At 57.5% G+C, this 20,199-nt stretch overlaps 9 protein-coding genes and 1 non-coding gene across 10 annotated transcripts; 3 read left to right on the top strand and 7 right to left on the bottom strand.

Moving 5' to 3' along the window:
- Positions 1 to 790: 790 nt before the first annotated feature.
- TRAVEDRAFT_124919 (putative member of glycoside hydrolase family GH16) lies at positions 791 to 2,141 on the top strand (the record flags this gene model as incomplete). The annotated part of the gene is made up of 4 exons (XM_008040455.1): positions 791 to 1,029; positions 1,091 to 1,504; positions 1,558 to 1,970; positions 2,029 to 2,141. The coding sequence occupies 4 exons, from the start codon at positions 791 to 793 to the stop codon at positions 2,139 to 2,141; spliced, it is 1,179 nt and encodes a 392-aa protein (XP_008038646.1).
- A 340-nt stretch (positions 2,142 to 2,481) lies between these two features.
- On the bottom strand, positions 2,482 to 3,272 carry TRAVEDRAFT_20374 (uncharacterized protein; the record flags this gene model as incomplete). Its single annotated transcript, XM_008039902.1, has 5 exons — positions 2,482 to 2,528; positions 2,591 to 2,802; positions 2,863 to 2,999; positions 3,114 to 3,134; positions 3,222 to 3,272. The coding sequence occupies 5 exons, from the start codon at positions 3,270 to 3,272 to the stop codon at positions 2,482 to 2,484; spliced, it is 468 nt and encodes a 155-aa protein (XP_008038093.1).
- Positions 3,273 to 4,603: 1,331 nt separating this feature from the next.
- Positions 4,604 to 5,488, bottom strand: TRAVEDRAFT_124855 (HET-domain-containing protein; the record flags this gene model as incomplete). The annotated part of the gene is made up of 2 exons (XM_008040454.1): positions 4,604 to 5,188; positions 5,339 to 5,488. Coding segments are annotated over 2 exons (735 nt in total), but the record flags the coding sequence as incomplete, so codon positions are not given.
- A 922-nt stretch (positions 5,489 to 6,410) lies between these two features.
- TRAVEDRAFT_106324 (uncharacterized protein) lies at positions 6,411 to 7,019 on the bottom strand (the record flags this gene model as incomplete). The annotated part of the gene is made up of 1 exon (XM_008040453.1): positions 6,411 to 7,019. A coding segment is annotated over one exon (609 nt), but the record flags the coding sequence as incomplete, so codon positions are not given.
- Positions 7,020 to 7,906: 887 nt separating this feature from the next.
- TRAVEDRAFT_122955 (MFS general substrate transporter) lies at positions 7,907 to 10,483 on the top strand (the record flags this gene model as incomplete). Its single annotated transcript, XM_008040452.1, has 15 exons — positions 7,907 to 8,164; positions 8,248 to 8,347; positions 8,401 to 8,614; positions 8,666 to 8,776; positions 8,832 to 8,960; positions 9,025 to 9,209; positions 9,269 to 9,306; positions 9,362 to 9,405; positions 9,461 to 9,535; positions 9,587 to 9,640; positions 9,703 to 9,844; positions 9,915 to 9,973; positions 10,038 to 10,084; positions 10,223 to 10,341; positions 10,412 to 10,483. The coding sequence occupies 15 exons, from the start codon at positions 7,907 to 7,909 to the stop codon at positions 10,481 to 10,483; spliced, it is 1,647 nt and encodes a 548-aa protein (XP_008038643.1).
- Positions 10,484 to 10,751: 268 nt separating this feature from the next.
- Positions 10,752 to 11,951, bottom strand: TRAVEDRAFT_20372 (SAICAR synthetase; the record flags this gene model as incomplete). The annotated part of the gene is made up of 4 exons (XM_008039901.1): positions 10,752 to 11,155; positions 11,246 to 11,401; positions 11,460 to 11,673; positions 11,802 to 11,951. The coding sequence occupies 4 exons, from the start codon at positions 11,949 to 11,951 to the stop codon at positions 10,752 to 10,754; spliced, it is 924 nt and encodes a 307-aa protein (XP_008038092.1).
- Positions 11,952 to 12,222: 271 nt separating this feature from the next.
- TRAVEDRAFT_t80 lies at positions 12,223 to 12,306 on the bottom strand. The gene has a single exon. It is a non-coding gene; the product is annotated as a tRNA-Lys (tRNA).
- A 1,265-nt stretch (positions 12,307 to 13,571) lies between these two features.
- Positions 13,572 to 15,516, top strand: TRAVEDRAFT_124552 (uncharacterized protein; the record flags this gene model as incomplete). Its single annotated transcript, XM_008040451.1, has 7 exons — positions 13,572 to 13,608; positions 13,657 to 13,954; positions 14,127 to 14,372; positions 14,428 to 14,575; positions 14,637 to 14,696; positions 14,745 to 14,933; positions 14,986 to 15,516. Coding segments are annotated over 7 exons (1,509 nt in total), but the record flags the coding sequence as incomplete, so codon positions are not given.
- A 113-nt stretch (positions 15,517 to 15,629) lies between these two features.
- TRAVEDRAFT_123539 (transposase of insertion sequence) lies at positions 15,630 to 15,824 on the bottom strand (the record flags this gene model as incomplete). Its single annotated transcript, XM_008040450.1, has 1 exon — positions 15,630 to 15,824. A coding segment is annotated over one exon (195 nt), but the record flags the coding sequence as incomplete, so codon positions are not given.
- Positions 15,825 to 15,851: 27 nt separating this feature from the next.
- On the bottom strand, positions 15,852 to 16,166 carry TRAVEDRAFT_124639 (uncharacterized protein; the record flags this gene model as incomplete). Its single annotated transcript, XM_008040449.1, has 2 exons — positions 15,852 to 16,001; positions 16,059 to 16,166. Coding segments are annotated over 2 exons (258 nt in total), but the record flags the coding sequence as incomplete, so codon positions are not given.
- Positions 16,167 to 20,199: the final 4,033 nt, after the last annotated feature.

The raw sequence follows: 20,199 nt of genomic DNA, 5'->3' as shown, positions 1-20,199 counted from the left end.
CGGTATATGGTGGTAGAATGTCAACATGCGATACCCACCAACGCCTATTTGATGGCGATTCCGACAAGCCCGCAACACCGTCAGGTATTCCGTCTCTCGAGGTGGTGAGTGGGCATTCTTTGACAGCACCGGCGGAATGATTACATCTGCTTGAAAGCTTCTCTATACCCTCATGCATATACAGAGCCTAGGCGGTCTACTCCCATTGATCTTCTGTCCACGGCTCTATATAACGCGGCGCAGTCTCGTTCAATCTAAGCTACCTCTCTGTCGATTCTCCACCCACGCCATGCCACTCCCTCTTCTCAAGCCGGCCTCATCTGAGTCGGAGCGGCCCGCAAGACACAGGCTGTCGGCTGCATCAGACAGCGATGGCCTCCCACCGATGTCCTCTGCGCGCAACCAGCGTGGTTCACTGGACGATGCCAGCGACGACAGCCACGGCCCTCCAAGTTCCACCATCTACGAGGACTCCGCCCCACCTCATTCCGCGCCAGCGAGCGTCGTCAGCTTCAGCGGAAGTGCCTTCTTCTCGGATGAGCCTTTGTACCTTCGGAACGACAGCCGCGCCTCCGTGCATTCCGTGCTACGCCAGACGGCTACCAACGCCCCCGAACAGTCCGAGGACGATGACAGCGTGAGGAGCTTAGCCGTAGACCGCGCTCCTGTACGCAACTCATTCAACGCTCCCCGTGCCCGCCGTCGCACTCCCCTTCATGAATCGATCACCGCGCCGTCCTTGTCCGATCCACCCCTGGAGCTCCCTAGACGGAGGCTGATGCGCTCCTCGATGCTCATGGGCCCGATTGAGAAGCCGTGGCTGTCGGAGAAAGACAGGATGGAGTCGTTCTCGAACTGGATCGTCTACTTCATCGCGTTCCTGGGCATCGCTGGGAGTGCTGTTCGCTGCTATTTCGGGTACGTGCAGACGCCGTTGCTTGGGAAGGTCTGTCTCGTCCTGGAGGATAACTTCGACACGTTCGACACCGAGAACGTCTGGCAGCGCGAGGTTAGCATGAGCGGATTTGGGTGCGTTTTTCCGTTATTATTGTTTTCTCCACTACGCTTGCTAACACTCAAACTTGCACAGAAATGGAGAGTTCGAGATGACGACCGCGTCCGAGAACAACTCCTTCGTGCGCGATGGACAGCTCTACATCGTCCCGACGCTCACATCGGACGTGATCGGGTACAATAATATCTTCGACGGGTACACGTATAACCTCACTGGCTGTACGGACGCCAACTCTACCAGTTGCGGCACGGTCTCCAACGCGACGCTCAAGACTGTCATCCCACCCGTCATGAGCGCGCGCGTGCACACGCGACAGCCGTACTCCATCCAGTACGGCCGCGTCGAGATAACCGCGAAGCTCCCCCGCGGCGACTGGCTCTGGCCGGCGCTGTGGATGCTCCCAGTAAATGAGACGTACGGCGCGTGGCCGCGCTCGGGCGAGATCGACATCATGGAGGCTCGCGGGAACAGCCCCAAATATCCAGCGCAGTGAGTACCCCACTACTTCCCCTCTACATTTCCGTTTAACTCCTTGTGTGCAGGGGCATCGACTACGTGCGCGGCTCCCTGAATTGGGGCCCATTCTCGTGGCTAAACGGGGTGAGCAAGACGTACGGGTGGTGGACGAACCGGCGCAAGACCTACGCAGACGCCTTCCACACGTATGCGATCGAGTGGAGCCCGCAGTTCCTGCGCATCTACGTCGATTCGCGCCTAACGTACATGCTTAATCTCAAGTTCGACGAGCCGTTCTTCGCGCGCGGCGCGTTCCCCGCAGTCGTCGCGAACGGCTCGCAGTTCATCGAGACGCCAAATCCGTGGAAGCACAGCGCGACGGCGAACGTCGCGCCGTTCGACCAGCCGTTCTACCTCATCATGAACGTCGCGGTCGGGGGCACGAATGGGTGGTTCCCGGATAACGCGGGGAACAAATCGTGGTTCGATGGTTCTTTGAGTGAGCAGCGACCCTCTTTCCCAGTAGCTGGAACGGCCTGGCTGACGTTCTTGTGCAGCGGCGATGCGCGACTTTGCGAAGGCCCAAAACCAATGGTACGCGACCTGGCCCGAGAGTGTTGAAGACAGGGCGTTGGTAATAGACTCTGTGAAGATGTGGCAACTGTGTTGACCGTTCGATGTAGACGTATGATCTGTTCCTGTCCCTTCCCATTGGATATTGCATGGGTTCGGGGCCCATATTATATTATACACGTCATGTTCTGAGCTCTTAGCACTCTGTAGTCTTGAGCACTTCGAGGGCACATCAACAGCTGAATCTAGCAGGAGCAACGTTATGCGTAAGTGCGCAATACGAAGCGGCTCATCTGCCCGCCTTGTGCCGTTGTTCACGTAGGCGCCTACTCAAATATTAACAAGACAGTCCTATTGCAGATACGTGACCCAACACTTCGGAATCGGTATTGATTATGTCGAGAACATGCGAAGCACCGTGAGCGATAGAGGGTATTCTACGACACGCCCTTGGGGCCGGCGATGCTGGCGTCTCTGCCGCATTCTACAAAAACACGTATTAATTCAGATGTGTTCGTCGGACCGCATCCGACGAGTGACACGCACCTCCACTGTAGTTGGTCAGAGCCTCGAGCCTCGCGAGTATGGCAGACATTTGGGCCGACATTGCTGCCGTCTGCGATGACAACATCGCATTTTGCAACGATACTTCGGCGTTTTTGAACGCCAGGTCGGCGATCTGGGAGCTCATAACGGACGTTTGCGCCCGCAGGGCATCGTTCTCGCGCCGGAACGTATGCTGAAGCTCCCGTGGTGTGCTAGTCAGATCGGGATTCTCGACGAGCTCGGAAACGCCCTCCGAGCCAGAGCGCGTTTACCATACGGGAGAAAGACAGGACGCGGGGGGCTGTCCGCCGTGAAGCTCCACCTGGGGATAGTATCTTGCGGTCTTCGAGGGCGACGTGCGGAATATCGGTATGGGCTCGGTCGCAAATTCCGTGCTCGGGGCTGGTGGCTGCGAATGCCTTCGTACAGCTCTTGCAACGGCAGGGGCGTCTGGGGACAATGTACGAGTCGACCTTGCATGGTGTGTCCCAATCCACGTCATTGCAGCGGAGTCTGTACGTACCCAATGTGCGCCGGTACCTTTCTAAGACACGATATTGCGTATGTTAGCCCATAGATCGTTGCATAACGGCAGACCGGAATCAAAGCCGCCGGATAGTACTAGACTCACCGCATACTTATCAGACCCAAACCGAGACGCAGACTCGGAGAGCATATCCATGGGTGCGGAGGATAGTTCGCTCTCGCCATATGTCCACGAGTCGTGATGGGGCGGGGTGCTGGGGTCGCAACGGTCACTGGTCGCTCCCGAGGAGGAAATGACAGAAGGGCTGCCGACAGTAGTGAACGAATACCTCTCTGAGACATCGATGGAGAGCCAAAAGACCCCGGAATCGCCGGCGCTGGGATATTCATCTGAGGATCGGTGCCCCGATAGCTCAGCCCGCAGCAGCCGTACCATGTATGTACCCTCCTCCCCGTGCGTGTCGGAATGGACCATGAACTCAGCGCGAGTGAGACTGCGCGGTCGGTAGGTACTTGGTGTGTCGCCGATCTGGCGTACCGGTGCTTCCTTCCAAAGGTGGGTGAGAGGGTCGATAGGGGGAATGTGTGGAGATTGGACGAGGGGACCCGTGTCGGAAGGGATACCGACGAGATTCAAGATGGAAAACTGGGCCTTCACGATGTTGGGGTGATCCAGCGGGTGCATGCTCTGTTGTGTGAGAGAAAGACGTAGATGTATGGTCTGCTGAGGACCGCCACCCCCAGCAAGACGGTCCCTGTCGCCGAAAGCAAGCGTGGTCTCCACAGTGATGTCCTGCTGTGAGAGCGTAACCTGCAGAGGGGAAGGAGAAAAGCCTCGGGCCCCCAAGACATCGACGGTATGAGGGGCGAAACGGAATGCGGTGGCCTGGAGGCGGATTTGAGATACAATAACGTGGACTCCTGGCATCGGGGCGACATCGGTAACAAGGCAAACGAGTGGTGACGGAGGAGGGAGACCTCGACAGGCGTCGGAGAGACGCGGTGCAAAGCCTCGGTCAACGCCTTCTTTGCGAGACGGACGGTATGGAACGGCCTGGTACAAGACTGGTCAGAGCATTGGACGTGAGTCCCGATGAACAGCCCTCGCCCATCGCGCGCTCCTTCTCTAGGCTGGCGCAGAGGAAGAGCGATGATTGAGCCGTCCTCGTCTTCGCACTGTAGAAGGGCCAATGTGTATGCCAAGTCGAGCTCCAAACAGCCATCACATAGAGTGCCCCTGCTGTTTCGAATTGCCTCCATGACGTCTGGGATCTCTGCAAGATTGACACAAATAAGCCTCAGGCGGATGCCTTGCGGAGTGACAACACAGAGTAGTGGTGGAACATCCTCGTCTTCTTCCAAGCATAAGCGTGATGCGAAATGGGAGGGCGTGATTGGTGTGATGTTGCGGCAATTCATGAAAGAGAGTGGAGAGCTCGCGAGTAGACCGGGGCAGTCAGCCCCGTAGGACTCGGAGTTCCTGAGAACGTGATATTCCGTCAGGGATGGCAGGGTGCACCCGTTCCCCCAAGCGAAGATGCTTTGATCAGGAATGGTCCTCATGATCTCCTCCTGTAGTCGTAAGAATGCATTGGTGCCCTCCCCATAGATCGGCGGTATATGAACATCAAAGATGCCCATAAGCGAGTAGGCCGCGTCCTCGACCTGCGTCGTCGTTCGCCTCGCCGCCCACGACATCCTCTGTGCCACGCTCACGGAGTGCACGGTGGCCGCGCCTGTGAGGATATCGAAGTTGACGCCAGTGACCTCAGCCAGGATCGAAGCAAGCCCCAACTTGGTGCCCAAGACGCTCCATGCCCTCGTCATGAATACGACGTGTTCCGGCGCAACGAGTTCTTGCAGCGTCCAGCCCCGTGAGTGCCACCTGCTCAGACAGAAAGCGCGTCGAAGGGCATCGGGGTCACAGCTGTCATGGACGTCGTCGAGGTAGACGTAACAGATGGTCGAGAGCATGTACCATTCGTACATCGAGGTGATGGCCGGAGGGAGCTCCGCGCCATTGTACTTGTCTATGCAGCAGGAATCGATCCAGACAAGCCGGAAACCAGCCTTTCGCGCGATCTTGCAGACCCCCCGGATCTTGTCTGAGAGCTGAGGATGTGACATGATGGAGGAGTGCGTGGAACCCCAAGGAAGCGTCTTCCCGGAGGACATTCGTGCAATGAGCGTGGGCTTCACGCTTCCGAGGGTCTTCAACTCGCCCAGTACAGCAGCTTTCTGTCTCTGAAGCTCCGCGGCCACGGTAGCTTGAAGCGTTTGGATGTCTTGGTACGATTGTTCCCCACCGTGTTCCGTTGAACGCCAGGTGTGAGATAGAATGGCGTAGGTGATGTCTTTCGGATCGTCGTGCCACTCAAACTCGCCTGACATCGTGTTCAAGAAGCGGGGCATGCTAGTGGTCGCAATTGCAAGTCAGTGAGTACTCTCCTAGGAAGAGAATGTATTCATACCTACGTTCTTGACTGGTACAATAGATTGAGCAAGAATGAGAGGGATGGAGGAGGGGCTGACAACGTGCCCGATACGTGTTCAAGGCTTCTTGGGAGGGGGGGGGTTACATTTATACATATAGCACTGGGGTCAACGACCCGCTTCTGTGCCCCCGCGGTAACAGCCTACCTGCTATTCTTACTCTGGCGTGTGTTGAAGGCTCTGCCGTTGACATGATGTAGCCGCCTTCGATGTGATTGGGTTTCCTCGTCACTGGATTGCAGATGGAACCGCTCTTTCGCCGACAGGTAGCAGATCGCTGTGAAAATGACCGTGGCGACGAGGCCGTTCATGGAGCCAAGGGCGGACGATGGAGTGCGCAGCCGCAGTCGGGAGGGCATCGGTATCGAACGTAAAAGTCGTGGAGCCTCTATGTGGGACCACGCAGTAGACGGGACCCAGGAGCTCAAGCTGGGTGACACCTTGGACACCTTATACTCCGGGTTGGATCAAGCCGCGTGAATACGACCTGTTCTCACCAGATTGAGCGGACGTTGTGGCGTCCGGCAGCGGTCCCTCCGGAGTCACCGCCCTCTCCGAGGCAGACGACATGACGGAGACACTGCCGTATCACAGGGATTGCGCTTAATGGCGAGGCTCGCAGGCGGAGCCTTCGACAGTGCGAGCTTTACGATCTGGCAGCGGCTTGAACGTCTAAACCCTGGTGGGCCCTATTTCTGAGACTTCGCGACTTGTTTCGCCAGATAGCTCTTCGTGAATAGAGCGGCAGGGCAGTGGTAATGGGAGGTCATGGGCAGGGGATGGCAGAGAAGTGGATTGCTCAGCTCGACGGCTTCGTGTCTGACTGTGATTCGATTCCGCAAGTAGTCACGTACCCGCGACGATGATACAGCAACGGGCGCACCCCATTCCCAGAATCCGGCGCGTGCTCGACGCGTATGACTTGCGCGATGAACAGCTCCGACGCAACCCCTTCTCCCTTCCACTCAGGTGCTCCGTCCTTCCCATCTCCCGTGAGCGACTCCAAGTCGTGCAGCGGCCATGACGCGGCGACAAGGCGGCAGGACAGGGCACCAACCGCACCGTCCAACACCGGCAAGCCCTCTTCCGTGAGCGAGTGCGGCAAAGATACGAAGGGCTCAGGATAGAGGTCCGCACGCGAGAAGCGCATGGCTGTGTGTGCTTGGTGTTCAGAGAGGATATTGATGACCATGTGAGAGTAGAGGCTTGTGGACGAGTGCGCAGACGTCAAAGAGGTGGCCATGCGGGAGGGTATTCGCAGGGAGAAGGCAACAAGCGGATGTGGGTCCATGGAGATGGAGCTGAAGGAGGAGAGGGTTGCGCCGTGGAAGCGGCTTGGGTGCGTAGTCGCTTGTGACGTTGTGGGGTCCATGAAGGAGGTGACAACTGCCACGGGCTGGGCCGTCTCTCGTAGGAGTGCACGGAGATCGTCTCGTACTGTGCTTGCACTGCCAGAGAAACCGCGCCTAACTCGCGGCAATTTCACCCTACGCAAGGACGTCGAGCACGATGCGAGTGACATAGAGAGCCCTATGGAGACCGTGAGCCTGCGCAAGGAGGTTTCTGGCTTAGCCTAGTGGGAGAACAACAAACCTACGGAATTTTTTAGGGTGGAAGCAAGAGTCTATGGATCGGGTTAAAAATAGCAGAGCATGAAGGTTAGGAGGCCTAGTAAGAGGACGAGAGCTATGACGTGCACGCAATCGCAGGCGGTTGTGTGCGGATGTTTGATTCTAAGGCTGTTGGACAACAAGGACAAGCAGACCGGTCCGCGGAGAGCCGGAGAGAGCCGAGGGGCGCTTCTACCTGTGCGCCAATCCTAGGATCCGACGCAAGCTTCTACGGCCGCCATCGCATCACCTGGGACGGAGGAGCGTTTTGATCTGTGCCAGGGCTCCTCGGCCTCCGACTGGGGATATCACAGCGCGGAAAAACGAGAGGCGACAGCAGCAGCAGCACCCGCAGGCACATGTGCAATATGACTCGTTGGCGCCACGGTAAAGCACACGCGCTGTGGTACGAACGGTTTTCGCGGGGAGCCGATGGGACTGGCACCAGGGAAGGCAGTGCCAGTATAGGCCCGGCGGGCGTTCGGCAATTGGCATGCACAAGTCTTCGCCCGTTCATGTCGTTGGCCGCCGTGCGTCCGGCCGCCACTGCTTAAGATTATTGATGACTGATTCAGCGCAGGGCACTTGCTGGGATGACTCTTATTCAGCGCGGGGCGTCATTAAAGCTCAGATCAACGAATACAGGCGTATCCTTAGGGCTATTTTCGTGCCGGGAGCCACTCCCTCCGCCGGCTTTCTTTCTCCAACCACCACGTCCAGCTCCGCCATGAAGCCCACCGACGAAGAGTCCACCATCGTCGAGGACGTGGTCGTGACTGAGACCGGCAGTCTTGCCAGGAGGTCCCTCGCGAGTGTCCATGACGCTGTGGACCCCCGCATCCGTCCGTCTGACAGACCGACAGACGATGTTCTAGATGAGGGTTATGCCCGCCAGTTGAGCGACTACATCGGGCACAAGCACCATCACGAGAAGAGCCCAAGCGAGAAGGAAGGCTCACAAAAGGACTCGGATGAGCCCATCTATGTGAGTTTGAGACTTCTCTGAACATTCTCTGATCGTCCTCGGTGCCCCGGTTCTTCGACACTCGCTGATTGCACACATGTCAGGTCGAATTCGAGGAGGTCGACTCAAGAGATCCCATGAACTTCTCCTACACGCGTAAATGGCTCATCACCTTTACCGCGTCCTTCTTCTCCATCATCGTCGGTGCGTATAGTTGTCTAGTGTGCGGAGAATGCGTCTAAACGGTTATCCGGCAGCTTCCTCGTCCTCCGCATACGCTCTGGGAGTTCCCTCCATGATCCGCGACCTCAACGCGACTCAGTTCCAGGCCACGATCGGGCTCTCCATGTACACGCTCGGCTTCGCCATCGTCCCCCTTGTCTCAGCCTCATTCAGCGAGGAGTTCGGCAGACAGCCGCTCTACTTCTGCAGCGGCGTCGGCTGTCTCTTGATGCACCTGATGATTGCACTGTACGTCCCGTCCCCCTCTGCGCCCTCCGTGCATACTGATCCCAGACATAGCGCCCCGAATATCCAGACCGTCATCGTCGGCCGATTTTTGGCCGGGGCGTTCGGCTCGACCGGCTCGACTATGGTCGGCGGCACGATAGCGGACATTTGGGCCCCGCATGAGTACGCCAGTCCGCACTCAGGATCGTCTGATTCGCGTCTGACGCAGTTTCCGCAGGCGCGGCATGCCGATGTCCCTCTTCGCAATCATGGCGCTCACCGGGCCCGGCATAGGCTGCGTCGCCTCGGGCTGGATCGAACAGGATCCGCGCCTCGAATGGCGCTGGATCCAGTGGATTCATGTCATGTATGTTTGCGATGCGCGGCGTGGAATGGTTTGCGGGCGTGCTGCTGACGTTCCGTGCATTTAGCTGGACCGGCATTTTCGTCATCGCGGTGCCGATATGCATGAAGGAGACGCGCTCGGGCGTCCTCCTGACCAGGCTGGCTAAGAAGCTGCGCAAGGATACTGGCAACCATCACTACCGTGCGCGCGTAGAGGACGAGCGCGCGAGCCTGCGGACGCTCATCTATATCTCGTGCACACGACCCATTTGTAAGGGCGCCATGTATGTGGTGCGGGAGCGTTCTAACCGGTTATGTGCGGTTCTGTAGACCTACTCATTACCGAACCCGTGGTTGCGGCCTTCAGTGTAAGTTGTGCGTTTTTGTGTTCCTATCGTACGACCGCTTATATCCTGTATCTAGCTTTGGGTGGGCTTTGCCTGGGGTATTCTCTATGTGCTCGTAGAGTATGTGGTCACCCTTCGTTGATCCTGATTCAGCGGACTGACGAACGGTGTCCAGGTCGATCGCGCCGGCGTTCCGGACGATCCACCACTTCAACACTGGACAAACGGGTACCGTATTCGCTACGATGATGTACGTTGTTCATGCCCGTGCCGCATACGCCATATCTGACACGCGGATCAGTGTTGGCTGCTTCGCAGGACTGGCTATACAGCTATACCAAGAGAAGCTCTATACGTATGTCCTATTTTTCCCATCCTTTACTTGGTATACGTCGGGCTGAACATTTTTCTTCACAGAAAACATGCGCCGAAACGTGGCCCAGAAGCACGTCTCTTCAGTGCCTGCCTAGGCGCGGTCCTCTTCCCCGCCGGCATCTTCATCTACGCATGGTCCACGTTCGAGTCCGTGCACTGGATGGGAATGGCCATGGGCGTTTTCGTGAGTACCGACAGCCAGGTTATACCATTCCAACCCTTGCACCCACGCTAACCATCGGTGCCTGCACTAGGTGATCATGACCGCCCTCTTCGTCCTGTATGTCGCGGTATTCACATACCTCGCCGACTGGTACGTGTGCCTGTCCCGACTCCCGGTATCCCCGACGCGCGCTGACGGCCCCTGCCCCTGGTAGCTATGGCATCTTCGCGTCCTCCGCGCTCGCCGGACAGAGTCTCTGCCGTACGTCGCGCCCTTCCTCTCCCTCCTCCTCTTCCTCTTCCCTTTCCGCTCCCGCCTTCCCCGCTGCCTTCCTTTTCCCGCGCTCCCACTGAAGCCTGATGGTCGCTGACGCCCCCGTTCCGTCCCCCCGTCGTGCAGGCAACCTCATGGGGATGGCGTTCCCGCTGTTCACCGAGCAGATGTTCGCGCGGCTCACGTACCACTGGGGCAACACGCTCTTCGGGTGCATTGCGATCGCCATGATCCCCATACCGTTCGTACGTCGTCGTCTTCTATGTGGTCATTCGTTGTCCTTGGTGCATGTATTGACTTCCCACGGGAATATAGGTATTGATGTGGAAAGGGCCCGTCATTCGGGCGAGCAGCAAGTTTGCGTCGCAGACCGTGCACAAGTTCTAAAGTACTGCGCGTGGCTGGTAAAACATTCTTTGATTTCGCTGTCGTTAACACACATAGATTTCGTTATGGGAAGCTCAGAAATTACACCGCACGCAGATCCTTGTAGTATATTCTATGAAGATCACGCATCAATAATGTCGCACGTCGTATACGCCTGTCGTTAGCATCTCACTCGAGTCTCGCACCGTCCCTTTCGCTATGGCAGCTGTAACCGATTGTTACTGTACGATACACTACAAATTTTACACCGCATTCTTTCTTTCTGCACCTACAGGCCCGACCCAGTCAACATCTCCAACGCCTCCAAGTACCGCTTCCGCGTCCCCTCCACCACGCTCTCCTCCATGACCCATCCCTCGCCCTCCCTCCCCTCCGGCCCACCCTCTAGGCCCTTCCGGAATCCCGTCTGCGTGAGCCAGTCGCGCAGGTACTGCTTGTCGAAGCTCGCCTGCGGCCCGCCCGGCTTGTACTCCGCCGCGGGCCAGTAACGCGACGAGTCGGGCGTGAGCAGCTCGTCGACGAGGATGAGCTCGTCGCCGACAAGCCCAAACTCGAACTTGGTGTCCGCGAGGATGAGCCCGCGCGTAAGCGCGTAGGAGGCGGCTTCTTTGTAGAGTGCGAGCGCGGCGCGCTCGACCTTGGCGCAGAGCTCCGCGCCGACGATGGTGGCGGCTGCGGGGCGGCACAGAGTGAGCATGACGTCCCTCCCAGATGCAGAACAAAATAAGGGGAGTGGTGCAGGCGGGTATCACGGTCGCGCACCTTGTTCGGGAGAGATGTTTTCGTCATGCTGACCCTGCTCGGCCTTGGTGGACGGTGTGAACAGCGGCTCGGGCAGTTGTTGCGACTCAACCAAGCCCGCCGGGAGCGGAATGCCATGGACGGTACCGGATTTCTTGTACTCGGACCATCCGGAACCTGCAATGCGGTTGTTCACAATCACGGTCCATTAAACGCGGAGAGTAACACGACGTACCCGTGATATATCCACGGACGATCGCCTCGAGCGGAACGACCTTGGCCTTTTTCACGAGCATCGCGCGCCCCTCGAGCGTCTCCCGGTGCACCTGGACCTCGGCGGGCATCTCGCTGATGTCCGCCGTGACGAAGTGTGTGGGGATGACATGCCCGAGCTTCTTGAACCAGAACAGCGAAATTTGCGTGAGCACCTTGCCCTTGTCCGGTACGCCCTAGATGTTCCGTTCCGGCGGTGTGTTCGTGCAGTTGCGCAGCGGGCGTGGTGTCATATTGGCAGCGGTAGCGGTGGGGGAGGGCCGTGAGCGTGTTTGCGGCAGAAAAACACGGGGACCGGACGAACGTTGCGCAGAATAACGTCGTAGGCGGAGATGCGATCCGAGGCGACGAAGAGAAGGAGGTTCGGGTCGGAGGTGGCGTAGACGTCGCGGACCTTGCCCCTGTTGAGCAGCTGCAGGCCGTGCAGATTGCTGTCTATCAGTGCGCCAGCCATATTGTACAGAGGATAATTGGGCGGATGAGGGTCACCGGCAAGCGCAAGCACTCGGAGTCATCAAATGCTTTCCATCTCATTTTGAAGATCGGGCCGCGTTCGTCCCGATTTGGTAGGTCTCGTGGTTGGGCCTGCCGTGCTAAGGGTTGTCTCCGCATCTTCAGTCCCATCTCAACGCCCTCTTACACAAGCCAAAGCGTGCCGGCCATAAAGCAGCCGTATGTTCACAAACCCCTAAAAGAGAGGTCGACTCTGAGCAAGCAAAAACACTAGCCCACCGCGAGGGTCGAACTCGCAGCCTTCAGATCACCCGCTAGTAAGAGTCTGACGCTCTATCCGATTGAGCTAGGCGGGCGATACGCTGTCCAAAATCTGAGGTAATAGGAGTTGTTTGATGCTTTCTCCCTTTCGCTTGGTTTCTCCGGGCCCAGTCCGGGGTGCTCGTCGGATACACCCCCGCCGTCATTCAATATTCAACGCGGCTTACATCTATATTCAAAACATTGGTTAGACATAAATAGCCGGTGTTTTACTCAGAGTACACCGTAGCAGACCTTAGCAGACGCGTAGGCGTGCCGGTATTCTTCGCTTCTATCCTGTTTCTCTCAGAATGTCCGCTGTCCGCGTTCCAGAAGAGCGGGCGTTGGGCGATCCTCCATGATTGAAGACACAGCCTCCACGCGCTGCAGGGCCGTCGAAATTGGGTGAATGGTTCTGAAGCTTGTTTGCTTACTTCGAGTTGTCATACCTTGGACGGGATTGGCCAGCACCCCTAGTGAGGTCCTCGCGGTTGTCGGACATGCCCGCGTTTGTCCATGACGCCGTCGACGCATGAACTATCAAAGCCTAGAAGCACACATCGGACGACGGAGATACTGGAGTGATCAATACAGTCGTTTGCAAATTAAACTGCAGTGTCCGCGCGCGCGCGCGCCTGTTTGCTTCTATTTGTACCAGGCCAGATCTAGAGATAAACCCATATTAGGGAGGCGCATCTACTAGAAATTCCACTTTTGGGCAGTCCCTTTACCAGGCGATCTAAGAAGATGATGTCATGCGCTAAGAAGCCATGCCTCCCTAGTGGCGCTCCGCGCACCGTCTACTCGACATCCACCAGGACTGCCCTCTCTCGACGTCTTTCCTCCTCCTTTCCGCCACCAGACGAAGACGAGCAGGCAGATTCTGCACATGCATGGTCAAATCATGTACGTTGTGTGGTTTCCGTATGCAAAAATCCCCTGATCTAGCAGTCAGGCTTCAGGGACAGGGATTTCACCGTCATTAACTGACCCTGCTCTGCTATCAGACGGCGGGGTTCGCGCCAACCTCGGGGCCGGTCAGCGGGCAAGGGGCAGCGGCGCGGCACCTGCCTAGGGCAGGTCGAGCAGCGACGAGGGACTCCCCCGGCGGGTATAAAAGGGCTCCCAGTGAGTCCGCTTTCCTCCATCCCCTTTCACTCCTTTCTTTCCTTCTCTATCGCTCACTGCCCGCGCCGGCCACTCTCTTTTCTTCCTGTTCACTCTCATCTACCTCTCCCCATACCCCGTACCCCTACCCGCTATGGCACGCATCCACGCTAGCGACGGCGACCGCCATGAGCAAGCTATGCCCGGGGGATGACCCTCTGAGCACTGGCTTCGCCATCCAGCATGGATGGGTAAGTCCCATCTGACCGTTTGTATCCGTGTACTTATGTGCTTGTCAGATGGCGCCAGATATCCGCCACGCTTCTATGTGAGTCTCGACGAGATGAACAGCGACCGCGTCGCAGCAGGATACCCCCCTATCCCGCCCTACATGGAGCCCCCTCCACCTCAAGTTCGCGCCGCCGCACCAGCCGTAGCCGCTCAACCTGCCGCCGCCGCCGCCGTCGCTCATCCCCCTGCCGCCGCTCATCCCCCTGCCGCCGCTCAGCCCCCTGCCGTCGCTCATGGTCTCCCTCGCCACCCTCTTGCCAATATCGCTGAACAAGAGGTCGCCGGCGGTCCTCCCCCTCCTGCAGCGTTGCTCGTCCATGGAGCAGTTGCGCCACCCGCTGCAGATGCATCTGGCGCTGCCATTCCTGTAGCGGCCGAGTCTGGCGTCGTCGACGCCGAGCCACTGGAAGGTCAGTAATGGCCCGTCCGCTTCGTCTGCTTGATGCTCACTTGTTTCTGTATCAGTACCCGTGCACAGCGCAGGGCATCTGGTCTCTGTCACGATACTATACGTTAGTACAGTACCGGTGGCCGGGAGCCGGGCCTCCCGAGGTGTGACGAAGAAAGTCAAGGAGAAAATGGTCAAGTCGGACCATATTCTCGTTGACGGTGCTTCACGCGTCAACTTCATCCATGCTGCCCTCGCTGTCCATGACCTAGCTGACCAGTACTGCGCTGGTGCGATGACTGGGCCCCCCGTGAAAATATGGTGGCCAGGTTCGAGGTGCGTCTGGTCACTGTATCTAACATCCACATCAGCCTTACTAACTATCCGTTAGCGGTGGAAAGTCAGGTGCATCGACTGTCGACACTGACCACGACTTCGAAGTTACGAAGGTGGCCATCCTGCGAAAGAACAGGGCTAGCTGTAACGTGAACATCGAGTTCGATCTCGATCTAATGGATGGCTATCGTATTCGCAAGCGAGTAAGTCACCCAAGCACGCCACAATGGGACATATTTGCCTTACTGAACGCCCCCATGGCAGGCCATTCCGCCCATGCTGGCGTTGCAGGATGATGAGGAAGAGCTTCATCGTGGAGACAAGGTATTCGCCTTTCTGCGTCATCTCTAATATGCGCTCACATTGCGATAGGTGCCTCGTCTGGAGCTGTTCAGTGAAGAAGCTCAGATCAATGGGCAAATGATCTTGCAGCTTAAGGCAAAGTGGGCCTGTGAACGCCATCAAGGCGAGCATGGCGAGCCGGGGTTCTGCTACGTCGATGAAGCAGGCGTCCACCTTGGTTTGAACAGCCGTAAGTTGAAGTTATGGGCAGCGGCAATTGTGAGTGCTTTTGTGCAGCGAAGGATACGCTCTTACTCACGCAATCATCTAGTCAGCTGCAGATGCGACGAAGCATCAGCCACCTACTACGGTCGACTTTGATGGCTTGCGCGACGGTCGAATGAACGTCAACCGGCCGCGCGGTCGTCCACCCACTGCAAGCGGCTCAGCGTCGACATCTAACGATCTCACTGCATTGCTCATGGCTGCAATGATTCCCCTCATCACGAGCCAGCTTGCGCCCAAGGTCCCATCCGCACCTATTGATACCGCCTCTGTCTCTGCTCCGTCCACTCCAAAGCGCATTCGACCCATTCCTCCCCCGCCTCAGTCCCCGTCCCCGGCACCAGGCACAGAGCTTCATGTCTGCATCGCAGACTTCCTTGCTGCAAAGAATATCGATATGGGCGGAGCAGAGATGGCGCTGATGGAGTTAGAACTGACGCCTGACATCATGAATGAGGTCCCCGTCGCTCGCCTCTGTGATGTTCTTGGGGCAGTCGAGGGTCGGGTTCGGAAGTTCCAGCTATTCTGCAAGGAGTGGGTGGCTCGTGTGGAGGATAAGAAGCGTCGGGGTTTGTGATGCTTTCAGGTTTCGTCAATGGTGCATGTGCCCGTTACTCACTCCTTATAATATTCCACGTAGCATATGATATGTTCATTACATTACTTGAGGACAAACTGTAATTGACTCGCTCATGAATACCCGCAGTTATGCACCCATCCTTCAGCGTCCTCTGGCGTTACAGACATAGCGGCCTGATGGATCAACCAAGGTCGAGCATCCGGATTGAGTGCCTGCACTTCATGGCGCCGCAACCAAGCCTTGATGGAATGAAATGCTTGCTCGATGGGATTGAGATCGGGGGAGTATGGCGGCAGGTAGATGAGCCGGGCCCCTGCGAGCCAGCAGTGCAGTCAGTCAACCGTCCAAGGAACCCCAAAACATGATTTATGCGCACCACATTCAACCTCCACAATCTGGCGGATTTCTTCATCGTGGTGGATAGCACAGTTATCCATGACCACCACACTGCGTGGTCCCGGATAGGGGGTCAACTTGGGAGCCTGAGGAAGGCATGGTCAGCGGCGAAGAGCTCCCAGCACAATGAACATGGTACTCACCAGTTCCCCATGCACGAAGGCAATGAAGCGCTCCTTATTCACTGATCCTTCGAAGATATCCAATGCAATAATACCGTCCAGTGAAAGTGCAGGTAAGAGCGAAAATCGTTCGCCACGGATGAATGTTGCACGCCGGACGCAGGCGACCCCGCGAGGTGCCCATCCCTCTGTCCTCTGGCTTGTTCGATTGTCGATGCTCGACTCGTCAAGCCAAACGAATGATTCTGCGGGGATGTCTCCGTATTCCGCTTGCCAGGTAGCCCTGACGAGCTCGTCACGCTCGATGGCAGACTTCGCGACGCGCTTGTGAGTGATGTCGAGGCGGCGCAAGACACGGGAAAGCGTAGCCAGAGAGGCTTCGACACCGCGAGCCTCCGCCAGTCGCTCCTGGATCTCGTCAAGGTAGAGAGTGGGATTGGCCTGTAAGAGAGAGGCGACATAGGTGATGTCGCCCTGGTCGAGAATCCGTGCGCGACCTCGCGTGCGCGCGAAAGGGTTCCCTGTTTGCTGATAGTCTCGGTGATTGCGCAAGACTGTATACACCGTACGCTCCGAGCAGCCAGCTAGTTCAGCGATTTCAGAAGCAGATTTGTCGTGTACATAGCGCCATTCCACCATACGCTCCTTAAGCTGGTCGCCAAGAGGGGGGGCCATGGAGGTGCGATATTAATATTGGGACACTAACCCTAGCGTAACCCTAGACATTTCTTGGGGAGCCAAACACAACCAAGCAGGTTTTCGCGCGCGCGGACACTGCAGTTTAATTTGCAAACGACTGTAAGGTCAGTGCGTGTCCCAGCGTGGACGACCCTGACGGGAAGTCCAAACGGCCATGCAGCACACACACCTTTCCGTGAGATATTGAGGCCGCTCACATGTGGGGATCACCACGTTCTGGCAAGCGACAAAAATCATTTGCACACACCTCCGGCTTGTCGTGTCTGATTCGGACGCCGTGCTGAAGTACGCGCGCGGTAATCAGCGCGTTATGGTGACTTCATACAATACACAAGCGAGGTATGCATGTTCGGCGCCGTATTAAGCCCGCGGACTCCGGTGCTGATGGTTGACACTGTAGGAAAAGGCTAGACGTTAGCATGACATGATCATACGTTCCGTGCTCTGTGCTGTGCTGATTCGACAATAACACATGGGTCAGCGCTTTGAGGACGTCTGACCTCGTTGAACTTACGACTATTTCTCGAGGAGCACTAGCTTGAAGTGGTACAAGACAAACTTCTGACCGCTTCGGCAGCTGTAGAAAACGGGATTGTGTCCTGTAAATTTCGCAACTTGCACGCACCAAACTCTCAGACATTCCGTAGGGACATCCTGAGCATGCTCCTACCACCACGGTAGTTACGCCTCGTTGGCAACGGCTGGAGCTCGGGTTCCTGGTCAGGGGCCTGCAAACTGCATGTTGAGTCGCATCGTCTCGCGTCTGGCCAACGCACGGGATATGCATTCCGCCACCATTTTCTCAAGGTACCCGATGTTGGCCAGGCTTGCTTGCGTTTGCCTCTGATGATATCGTGATAGTTTGTGCGCTTCGGTAAAAATGAGGGTGTGGCACCGACGTCATCTGAAATAAATCAACAAGACCATGCCGTCCGACACTGTGCCACTGTCTTAGAGCCCCGAAAGCACGCTTACTTACCCTAGTATGTGACAGGCGCAGCATGCTTTGGACGAGCGTTACGCCCCTGATACACTATCATTCGGGGCCGCCGTATGGATAGCAACGGTCAGCAACACTCCACGGTCAGCGGGCCAACAGCGTGCTTACTACAAGCCATTATACGAGCTCATCAGCACTTTGTGCGTGGCTGGATCCCCTCCGGGCTACGGTCGGCCCGGCTCGAGGAGGCTTTTGCGGGGCGATGCAGGCGCCGGATCTGGGGAAGGTTTGCCCATACTGAGTAGGATCTCGCGGTAAATTCAGTAGATCGGCGTCGCACATGGCACAAACTCGCAGAAGCCCGACACATACGTTCTGGGCACGAGCGACCCAACGGGCCACCACGTATCGCAGATTCCGAAACACGAGATGCAGCCGACCCCGAATAATCCTCGCGTCTAGCCCGCGCGGGCGTCGAGGGACTGCATGGTGCGCGCATCAGCGGGCGCGCTCGAATGGCGTCGCAGCGTGCTCAGATGACATCCGGCCAGGTCGCTGTGGGGAGCCAGCTAGAAGAACAGATGGAAACAACTGCGACCGAAGCCAGCCTCGGGGAAACGACCAGAAGCACACGATGTTCGGGCTTCCCAGCGCCTCGGCCTCGGACAAGCTGCTAGTGCCTGCCACTAGCGCCAAGCAGCACGAGCCCCCTGGTCAGCCAAGTTTGTGCTGCACCTGCGTCCGTGCTTGGGTCCAGCATATCGCCGCTTGGCGCAAGCATGCTGACTCCAAGCACGGTCGTGGGCGCACTCACGGTGCTCGCACATGCACCAGACGGACCCACACACCGCCCCGTCATCCGTCTTTGTTAACGCATGCAATGATGCACAGTGACCCCAGTTATCTTCCTCCAGGTTCTCTTCTCTTCCTTCTCCCGCCCCGAGATTGCGCATTGCGCAAGCGGGGGAAGGCGTTCGCGCGGTGCGTCGCTGCAATAAGAGCATATCTGGCGTGCGTCATACGCGAGTTAACCATGGTGCGGCCGACAATCGGTAAACGCAGCGCATCGCTCCCCACCGTGGGAGCGCGAAGCTCGAGAGCGTCCTCCTGCAGGCCCCCGTGTGCAGCTTGTTGTAAAATTTGGGCGCGAGGCGGCGGAAGGGTGCAGCACGAGCTCGGCGCAGCTCCGGGCGCAGGCCGCAGCATGGGAGCGGGCCCGACGAATATAGCCATGCTCACAGCTATCAATGTATTAGCATGGCGCTTGCCCCGCTTGGACGATCGTGCGGGATGCGGCCGTGCACGCACGCACCTGCAGGCGGAAAAGCAGGCTGACAGCTTGCTTCAATTCTTTCATTAAGGCCGTCAAGTTGTGTCCTGCCGCCTTCGGGTGGGCCCCTGGGAGCACATTCATTTCCGTGCCGGGACGACTGCAACGCAACAAGCGTCAGACCGCAGACGGCCAAGGTTACGCCGAGCAGGAAGATGAGAGAATGCGGGTCTATCACGTACGTAGCTGCCTGTCACCATCGGTACGGCGCATGCGATCCACTTCTCCTTGACCACAGTGAGGGCGTTGTACCCAGGAGGCGTGGACGTGCGGGGGAACCGTCATGGAAATATCGTCGAATTCTCGGGCGAACCTAAAGATGCGGGGTGCGGGGTAATGCAGGAGCCAAGACGTACTTGTGAAACTGGCAGCACTGAGATCATCAGCCAAGTTTGCGTATCGTGAGAGCGGGAGGGTGCTCCCCTCACGTGGGAGCAGAGACGCCTACGAACCTAAGGATAGAGCTCAGCATGCCCAGAATCGTGCAAACGGTCGCGCGCAGGTGCCGGCGGACGAAGCATATGCTCTCCGAGGCAGAGCACAAGTCTACACGAGACAGGAACCATGTCGGAATGTGTCATAAAGCGAAACGCCGCGAGCATGCTGGCGTTCCACGGTGAGGGGAATTCGTTTACGGATATGCCCATGTGTTGATCATGCATCATCGTTGTTCGGTGACGATTGAGACATGCGTAGACGTGTCCCCTTTCCCAGCAAGGAGAGGCAGCGCGAGGAGAGACCGCTTCTCGCGATCGCCGAACACGTCGGGAGACTGAGGTACCATGGCGGATAGCATCAGCAGCTAGGAGAGCGGTCGGGTGAGCTGCCGATGTGTGCAGACGAGAGAACTGCTGATGCTCACTGAAAACAGCGGGATGCACATCAACGGTGGCATGATCGCTCCCATGGGCATCTCATGTCGGCGGGTACGGGCCTGGAGGGGCGAGCTGATAATCGAGCTCCCTTGCGCGAGATGTTGGTCCGGAGATTGGCACATCCGTACGAAACAAGACAGTGGGTGCTGGGCCGCGAACCGTCCGTGGGACGACGGAGGGGTCATCATCGGGAAACATCGACAGTTTATCGCATCTCGAGAACGAAAGGGGGCAGTCCCGAGTCCAGGGTAGCTGTCTATGGGAGCGCCAGAACGATGCCGCCGATGAGGGCACAATCCGAAACGCGCGGTAGCATTG

Source organism: Trametes versicolor (assembly GCF_000271585.1).
Source record: "Trametes versicolor FP-101664 SS1 unplaced genomic scaffold TRAVEscaffold_6, whole genome shotgun sequence".
In the NCBI taxonomy this organism is placed as follows: Eukaryota; Fungi; Basidiomycota; class Agaricomycetes; order Polyporales; family Polyporaceae; genus Trametes; species Trametes versicolor.
The sequence above is the reverse complement of the archived record's forward strand: the minus strand, read 5'-3'. Positions and strand labels throughout refer to the sequence as shown.